At 50.4% G+C, this 8,802-nt stretch overlaps 1 protein-coding gene across 1 annotated transcript in view; it reads left to right on the top strand.

Annotated features, from left to right (window-relative positions):
* The window catches only part of SLC26A9 (solute carrier family 26 (anion exchanger), member 9), a 12,531-nt gene that overhangs the window by 418 nt on the left and 3,311 nt on the right, over positions 1–8,802 (top strand). The window contains exons 2-15 of the mRNA XM_009077539.1: positions 673–812; positions 1,009–1,119; positions 1,410–1,585; positions 2,024–2,188; positions 2,743–2,895; positions 3,261–3,343; positions 3,612–3,759; positions 4,437–4,550; positions 4,964–5,041; positions 5,552–5,647; positions 7,474–7,580; positions 8,093–8,162; positions 8,248–8,340; positions 8,588–8,704. Coding sequence (XP_009075787.1) covers positions 673–812; positions 1,009–1,119; positions 1,410–1,585; positions 2,024–2,188; positions 2,743–2,895; positions 3,261–3,343; positions 3,612–3,759; positions 4,437–4,550; positions 4,964–5,041; positions 5,552–5,647; positions 7,474–7,580; positions 8,093–8,162; positions 8,248–8,340; positions 8,588–8,704 — 1,651 coding nt within the window. The remainder of the gene's footprint in view (positions 1–672; positions 813–1,008; positions 1,120–1,409; positions 1,586–2,023; positions 2,189–2,742; positions 2,896–3,260; positions 3,344–3,611; positions 3,760–4,436; positions 4,551–4,963; positions 5,042–5,551; positions 5,648–7,473; positions 7,581–8,092; positions 8,163–8,247; positions 8,341–8,587; positions 8,705–8,802) is intronic.

Here is an 8,802-nt window from a genome sequence, read left to right as displayed (position 1 = left end):
GCACCAAGTGCGTTTGGGATTTGAGGACCTGTTTTCCAAGATTTTTAATAGTGCAAAAAGTGCACTTGGGAATGTAAGGATTGGGGTGCAATTTGTTTTTTAAGCTTTCCAGTTGGGTTTTCTTTTATCAGCTTTGTGGTGAAAGTCAATAGCAGCTTTCCTTAAAGACAGATTTATAATTATCCAAACAGAGGTTAATAACTGCTGGCTGCTTTCAGGGAAATCTATCTCCATTCCTTAGAAAAAGGAAGGCAGTTATATACAAAAGAAAGACGATATTAAGAGCCCAAAGTAATCTCCTCCTTTCAGACACACTTGGGTTGGGTTTTTTTGACCAGGCACCTGCAAAAGTTCATCTTTGGCTCTGTGCAAATGCCTGAGCTGTATTTCCTCCTCACAGCTCACCTATCCCTGTCTGAAGGGGAGTAAGATATTGGGGAGCTAAACCCTTTACTCTCTGCAGGTTCCAGCTGTGACAGCATCCAAGTGTGGAAGGTCCCCATAATAACCCCCATGGCTTGTGCAGCTAATTAATTTGTCCCTGAAGGGAAGTGTCCCAAACTCTGGGCCCAGAATTTGGTGAGGGAGAAAGGTTGAGACATTCCTAGAGTGATCTTTCCTTGCTCACTTGCTTCCTTCTGTACTTATTTGCCTTTGTTTTGACTCCTCCAGATGTTCAGCCTCCAGGGTCAAACTCACCCTCTTTCGCCTGTTCCCAATCCTTGTGTGGCTTCCCAAGTATAGAATTAAGGACTACATTTTGCCTGATGTCCTCGGGGGGCTCAGTGCAGGGACGATTCAAGTACCACAAGGTGAGATGTGATGACTTTCTGGGTCTCCAAGAGGGGATAACACTTTGCCAATTCAAATAAAGGTCTGCAGACGATGCTGATGCCCAGTTTGAAGGTTTACCTAATTTCATTGCTGATCTGTATGAACCCAAGCTCTACCTCTAACCTGGTTGTCCCTATATTTCTCTGCAGTGTCCATTTTCCTTGTGTTTTCCAGGGATGGCTTTTGCTCTCCTGGCCAATCTACCTCCTGTCAATGGGCTCTACTCCTCCTTCTTCCCTTTGGTAACATACCTCTTCCTTGGGGGTATCCATCAGATGGTCCCAGGTAAGAGTCTGCAGAGCAATTGTCTGCACAAACCAGTTTAATACTGGTTGGGAATATTCGGTGTGTCCCACAAAAGGGAGGTTTGGGCATGTTTGGTCTGCCAGGGGTTTATGAGGTCCCTGATTTTGGCTGCACAGCAGGACCTCACCCCAATGAACCACTGCTGTATCCTGCTGTGGGGCTGATGATGGGCTGTGTGACTTGGTCTGCACAGCCCAACCTGCCCAAGTGCCTTCCAGGACAGGATGCTCTCTAGAGAAATCTCCTGACCTCACTGTCTTGTGCTGCAGGTACTTTTGCAGTCGTCAGCATTATTGTTGGCAACGTGTGCCATGAGTTGGCTCCAGAGTCAGACTTCCAGTACTTTAACCATACTACCAACGAGACCAGTGTGAATACCACAGCCCTGGAAGCAGCCAGGCTGGAGATCTCTGCCACCTTAGCCTGCCTGACAGCTATCATACAAGTAAGGACCTGCTGTGGTGCTTCTGCTGTGTCCTCTGGCCAGAGTTGTCCCACACAGTCAGCCAAGCTCTCCCTGGAGCAGAGATGGTGGTAGCAGATGCTGGAAGAGGCCACCCTTCCAAGTGGGTGATGCCTCAAAACAGAGGTTTGAGGTGATCCCACCCTGGCTTTGGTCTTGGTGTGAAACTCTTTGTGTGGATGAGCCAAAGGTGAGGCCAAGCCCTGGGGCAGGATCACAGGCAGTGATGACACCCTGCAGCTCTCCTCTCCCCAGCCCTGTGCCAGGACAGTTGTCCAGCCCAGCCCAGGCTGTGGCAGCGTGGGAGGGACGTGTGTGCTCTCCCAACGGAGCAGCCTGACAACACAGGCACGTTTGGCTCTGCACTTCATCCTTTTGGGCCATCACAGTTCTGATAACAGCTTGTCTGTCCCACTCTAGCTGTGCCTGGGCTTCGTGCAGTTTGGCTTTGTGGCTATTTACCTCTCTGAGTCCTTCATCAGAGGCTTCATGACAGCAGCAGGGCTGCAGATCCTCATCTCCGTGCTCAAGTACGTCTTCGGCTTGACAGTCCAGTCTTACACCGGGCCCTTAGCTATCGTCTATGTAAGTGGGTGCTCTGGACAGGGACCTTCCCTGCTCCTCCTCCCCAGTGACCACCACACCACAGGCATCTCTAACTCCCATCTCTAACTCTGAGGGATAGAGGGCTTGGAGACAAGGAAAGAAGGGAGGGAGGTGGAATATGGTTGTCTGCACCAGCCCAGCCCAGCATACCCAGGCTGATGCCACTGTAGTCCCTCTATAGCATCATCTGAGCCCTTGTCTGTGAGTTTCTAGTGAGAGATAGTGAAACAGGACTGAGATTTGAGCAGAGTATGAGCTGTGTTGCTTTATAGCAAGTCTTGCACTATTGTTAGAATAGAAAAGCTTTGCCTGTGAACAGATTTGCCCATTCCTGGGGTTTCCTGCATCTTTCCTGGATGTATACTCCACTGATGGGGCTCAGGCCCATGGATGGTGGCTGATCCCTTAGCAGAGGGTTTCCAGCACTTCTTACGGCGTTTGCAGTATGGTAACAAATGTTCTCTGTTGTGCTGCCCATGTTGTCCAGAGTCTCTGGTTCCCTGTGACACCTTCTCCTCTTCTCTCCCCTTTAGACGTTCATTGACATTTGTAAAGGTCTGCCCAAAACCAACTTGGCCTCCCTGGTCTATGCCTTGGTCAGTTCTGTGCTCCTGATCATTGTCAAGGAGCTCAACCTGAAGTACATGAAAAAGATCCGGATGCCCATCCCCATGGAGATCATCATTGTAAGTGATACAAGGGCTGTCCCTCAGGCCCTTCCCTCCCCTTACAGCACTGAGACACTGCTGCTCCCAGCAGGTTCATCGTGTAGAGCATCTGCACAGTGAATATGACATGACCCTCACAAGGCTTGGGGTCAGAAATTGGGCTATCCTGATACCTCTGATGCTCAGCTCATCCCTGTTGGGCTGTACCTGCACCTGGTGATGCTGAGAATGAGGAACATAACTCCTGCTGGGACTGTTCTCTCTTTTCCTAGTCCAAACTGGGTACTGATTTCATTCTGTCAGCCCCAGGAACACAAGCAGCTTAGTGCTCTGAGCCAGCTCAGCTCTTCCTGCTTACTGCTCTTTGTTCTCTGTCCTTTCAGGTAATAGTTGCAACTGCAATCTCTGGCAGCTTTAACATGCCCCAGAAGTATGGCATGCCAATAGTTGGGAAGATCAGCATGGGGTAAGTGTATGTGCAGGTCTGACTCATCTTCCAGGCAATTTTCCTTCCTTCTCCTCCTCCTGCAGCCTGGAAAACACCTCACTCTTCCCTGCTGGAAGACAGTCCCCTTCCAGGACTGTCAGCAGCATTGTTGTTACACAACCTCCACCATCTACTCAAGCTGTCCACAGTGTAGACACAGATTATGTCATTCCTGAACACACCAGCTCCTCACCCACCTCTCCAGCCCCTATATCACAACCTCTTCTCACCTCCACTCTGAGTGCAGGTTCCCAGAGCCAACCCTGCCCCTGGTGAACAAGTGGAAGGACATGATCGGCACAGCTTTCTCGCTCGCCATCGTGGGCTACGTGATCAACCTGGCCATGGGCAGGACACTGGCAGCCAAGCATGGCTATGATGTGGACCCCAACCAGGTAATGCTTGGCTTGGAAGGCTCAGTCAAGGGCTGTTCCTCTTGCTCTCAGGCATGAAAGGAAAACCTCACGGGAAGAGTTTATTTGTGCTCTGCTCGAGGCAGAGGAGCTGCTCCCCTGCAGGCTCCCGTGGCACTGTGCCATGTGGGGGTTGAAAGAACACAGCAGACTCATCTCCCATGGGCTAGAGAGAGCCTGCCAAAGGGAAGGGAGCCTTAGGCTGAGCTCTGTGCCTCCCTCTCCCTCCAGAGGCTCCAGCCCTGAGTGCTGGCACAGACAGCGTTTTGGCAGGTTGTTGAAGCACAACGAGCCACATGTATTTCTCAGACCTGGATTCCTGGTGTGTCACCTAGATACTGTAAGAGGCAGGACATGAAATAATCCTCTTTTGTCATCACTGGCACAGGGGCAGCTTTCAATAACACATACCACATGGAGCCCTGCCCTTCGTGTGTCAACAGATGACAACGTGTTTGTGTGGAATTGTGCTTCCAGGTTTCCCTGCTATACCAGAGCCCATCCCAGCTCTTACTGGAAGGAAAGAGGCTGGGACACAGTGCAGGGAACCCAGGTCCCTTCTCTGGCCACACAGACCCCAATCTCAGGCATGCTGGCTGTTGACACATGGCAGGACTGGCTTCTGTCCTTTCTGGTGACCATGTCTCACATCTCCACAGGAAATGTTGGCCCTGGGCTGCAGCAACTTCTTTGGATCCTTCTTCAAAATCCATGTGATCTGCTGTGCTCTCTCTGTCACTCTTGCTGTTGATGGGGCAGGAGGAAAATCCCAGGTCAGTATCTCTTCCTCTCTTCCCTGCTTGAGCACCAACCCCTGTAGCTGTTCCATGCTGCCATCCTGATGTGCCTCTGCAGGTCTGGAGAAGCTTCATGTTGCTGCTGCTAAAGCAAAATTTCCTCCCTTCCCAAGCCCATTTTTTTCCCTGGATGATTCTTTGGATTGGTCACAGATGTAGAGCTGTCAATCTGCATTCCCAGTCTGGCTCCCTCAACTGAGCAGAGCTACCAGTGGGGGAAGTTTGGGGTTATCTGTGAGATCTGTAAATCTCAGAGGCAAAGTATCTGCTCACATGAAATACTGCAGTGACCAGTTGTGCCTTTGGCTGGAGCAGCAGGAGGGGAAAGACCCAGTGGGGGGTTAGGAAGACCCTGATGTTTGCTGAAGTGATTTCTGTCCTTTTTGCAGGTGGCAAGTTTCTTTGTGGCCTTGGTGGTCATGGTGACTATGCTGTCCCTGGGAATCTACCTCGAACCTCTTCCAAAGGTAACACAAACAGCTGTAGCCATTGCAACACACACAAGTTAAGGCACAGTCTTGCTCCAAAGAAACCCTGATGCAAACTGCTGCACAGGACAATTTGTTCCTGGCCTGGAACATTGAGTCTCTGGAAGCAAGAGTCACAGAATCAGAGAATCACATATTCCCAGACTAGTTTGGGAGTTTATCCCATTCCATCTCCTGCCATGGGCAGGAATACCTTCCACTAGCTCAGGTTGCTCCAACCTGGCCTTGAACACTTCCAGGGATGGGACAGCCACAGTTTTTCTGGACAAATACAAGTCTAAATAACAGTCTAAATTATAGCGAAAGAACAGTCTAAATTATCCTGTTCAGATCCAAGTGAGACCTTTGTGAGCATCATCCTTCCCCATTCCCTTGTGGGAACCCCAGTTCCCACAACCCCTGCCAAGGAAGGCAGACACTGCAGAAAGCATCTGCTGCCAAACACAGCACATCCACATCCTGACTGACACCATTCCCTCTCCTCCACAGTCTGTCCTGGGAGCCCTCATTGCAGTGAACCTGAAAAACTCCCTCAAGCAGCTAACTGATCCCTTCTACCTGTGGAAGAAGAGCAAGCTGGACTGTGTGAGTGCCTGGGGTGGTGGGAGGCATCACCTGCTTCCCCTGGCAGCTCAGCCCATGTGGGGCAGGGAGGGATGAGCAGGAGACACCCCAGCAGGTTTGGGGGAATAGGAGGTGTGTTTGGCTCTCTCCGTGGGATGGTGTTGCAGAGGGATGGTGCTTCCAACCCCTCACCAACCAGGTCCTGGAGCCTGTCCTGCCCAGCTGAGCACCCTCCTGCTCAGTGCAGATATCAGAGAGGCCTGAACTATTACCTGCTGTGTTTAAATGCCAATCAACTGCAGGAGCCTGTTTGCCCAGAACTAGCCAAACCGGCCCTGCTCAATATCTGGGAGTCATGACTTAAAACCTCACACAATAGCTCTCCAGGGTGAGGAGAGCCCTTCACAGTGATAAGGACCCCAGGCACTGGTTGATGTATAAACCCAGGCAGGGGGTGAGGGGGAGTGAGAACGGAATTTGGACATGTCTGACATAAAAAGACAGTGTTTGAACAGGACTCCCACGGCTGAGTGCTGTGTGTGGACACTGAGCCAATATCCTGTCAGGCCCTGACAAACCTCCTTATCAGAGAAATCAGGAGTCCAAAGGGGCTGACCTGAGTCATCAAGAGCTTTCCCCAAATGCTGTTCAAACAGAGGCTGGGGAAGAGATGGGTTAGCAGTTGAAGCACATCTCTGATGGCTTCTGCTGGTGTCTGGTGGGTAGGAGGGAATGGCTTTTGGCTCTGGTAGTTCATGTCAGGGCAGGGGAAGTTCTGCCCTTTAGCAGAGCTCACAGAGAGGGGCACAGACCAACCCCATGGGCTTCAGAGATCCCAGCCCAAAGCCCAGAAGACACCTGAGTGGACAATGGACTGAGTGGAGATTCATGAGACAGGTTCAGGGAGCACAGGGACCAGGCAGATGCCAATGGAGTGAACAGGATCCCCCTGACCTTAATCTTCTTGGAATCTGAACTAGATTCAGTGTCCTGTCCCAAAATGGGGAACACCATTTCTGGGTGATGTCAGACTTTCGGTGTTCATCACCTCAAGGCTGGTTGTGTTTCAGGACAACTAACTCCACAGATACAGCCCAGCATGAAGCCTGGAGGGGAGGAAACCTTTCCTAGTCCTTTATTCACACAATCCATTAGGATGCTGAAGTCATCAAAGTTACCCTGATTAATCCAAAGTCAAAATTAGTTTCTATTAGTCTTGAGGATGGGATTAAAACAACCTGGTAATGATTCTCAGAGGGCACGTTTACATGCTTGGGCAGGACTCATTTCATATGGAAGAGCTGCTTGAGTGCTGACATATAAAATGGCAAATGTCAGAGCTCTGAGCTGGGAGGTGGAGCAGGTGCTCTGTCACACTTGCTCATCAAATCTGCTGTGCTCAGGCCATTTATAGCAGGTGTTCAGGGAGATGCTCATTCCTCCTGAAATTCTCTGACTGACAGCAGGAGCTTCTCAGGACTGGGAGCAGTCACGGAGCAGCAGATGGTGTGATCTGCAAGAGCCTTTTCCTGACTAGTCAGGCTGATACTTTGTGGATGGAATGAGTGTTGAGGCTGCTCATGCAGCCATGAAGAAACACACTGTCTGCTTTTATGGCTGAGAAACTGGGGTTTGTGGCAAGTTTCCCAGCATGCAATAACCTGTTCCATCAGAACAGCTGCAGAATTCAGGTCTTGAATGATGCTGAGCTGTGTGGGCTTGGGATCCAGGATATCAGCACAGAGCATCTTCCTCCCTTCCTTCCATCCATCCATCCATCCATCCATCCATCCATCCATCCTCTAGCCCATGGTAGAGTAAAATGACCTGCTCTTCTCCCCCTGCAGCTGGTGTGGCTGGTGAGCTTCCTCTCCGCTTTCTTCCTGAGCCTTCCCTACGGAGTCGCGGTTGGAGTGGGATTTTCCGTGCTGGTTGTGGTTTTCCATACCCAATTGTGAGTACTGGTGTAGCTACAAGAACCACAAGAGAAGGCAAATGTCCCAGGGGCAGCAGAAAGGACAGATTACTTCTCTGAGTGACCTCTGGCCCGTGCTGGGAAGGAACGTGGAGCAGGAGCCTGGGGGAGTACAGGTGTCCTCCCCGGAATGTGCAAACAGGAATGGCAGGTGCTAATTTTCTGCCTGCATTCCCACTCCTGTGCACATCCCAAGGCAAGGGGAAGTCTGAAGGTATTTGCACCCTGCACAGTTCCCAGCAGAAAGTGCAGAGTGAGCCCTTGGATCTGTGCATGAAGCTTTCTCACCATCCCTAATTCATCAGAGCCCTCTATTAATGCTTCCCACTCTGGGATCTCAGGCTGCTGACTCTTTTTGTGCCATGTAGGCTCTGCAGGGATGAAATCTAAGTGTTTTCATAAAGCAAAATTTCAAGCCCTGGTACAGAATGTGAAGCAAAGCAGTTTTCTTCCCTGCACCATTTATTCTAACACTGATCTCTTTGCTGCAGCCGGAATGGCTCTGCCCTGGGCCAGGTCACTTCCACTGACATCTACAAGAACCCTAAAGCCTACAACAAGGTAAGAAGCTAAAGCATCCTCAGAGAAAATGCTTCTCTTTGCCACTGGTCCTCAGGCCTGGGCTGAGCTCTTGTCTCTGTCACAGGTACATGAAGTCAATGGGATTAAAATTGTGACCTACTGCTCACCACTGTACTTTGCCAACTCAGAGATATTCCGTGAGAAGATTATAGCCAAGGTGAGCAATGCCCTAAACAACCTCTGCTTGTAGCCAGTCCCAAGTGGCCCTTGCTCTCTCCTGTATTGCCACACAGAGATAAATCTTGGATGATCATGAAAGATGATCATATCCATCCTCTGTTCTTCCATCCTCTTCTCCCTGCTCTTCAGGACTGTTTGTAGAGCAAAAATAATAGAGTGTAGTCCTAAAATAACCATGTTAGAAGTTATGCCTGAATCTTAGCAGATATCCTCTGCATCCACAGACTGGAGTGGATCCTGGCAAAGTGTACTTGGCCAGGAAGAAGTATGTGAAACGGCAGGAGAAAGGAACAACACAACCTCCAACGAAGCTCCCGAAGTTCTTACTGAAGCAGAACAAGGTAACTCGGGTTGGGTTTCTGTGCGAATGAATAAGACACCAAGTCCACATTGAGGTGCTGGAGCATGTCCAGAGAAGGGCAATGGAGCTGGGAAAGAG

The sequence above is a fragment of the Acanthisitta chloris genome, unplaced genomic scaffold (genome assembly GCF_000695815.1).
Source record: "Acanthisitta chloris isolate BGI_N310 unplaced genomic scaffold, ASM69581v1 scaffold16546, whole genome shotgun sequence".
NCBI classification, from domain to species: domain Eukaryota; kingdom Metazoa; phylum Chordata; class Aves; order Passeriformes; family Acanthisittidae; genus Acanthisitta; species Acanthisitta chloris.
Note: the sequence above shows the minus strand (reverse complement) of the source record. Positions and strands in the feature narration are given on the sequence as shown.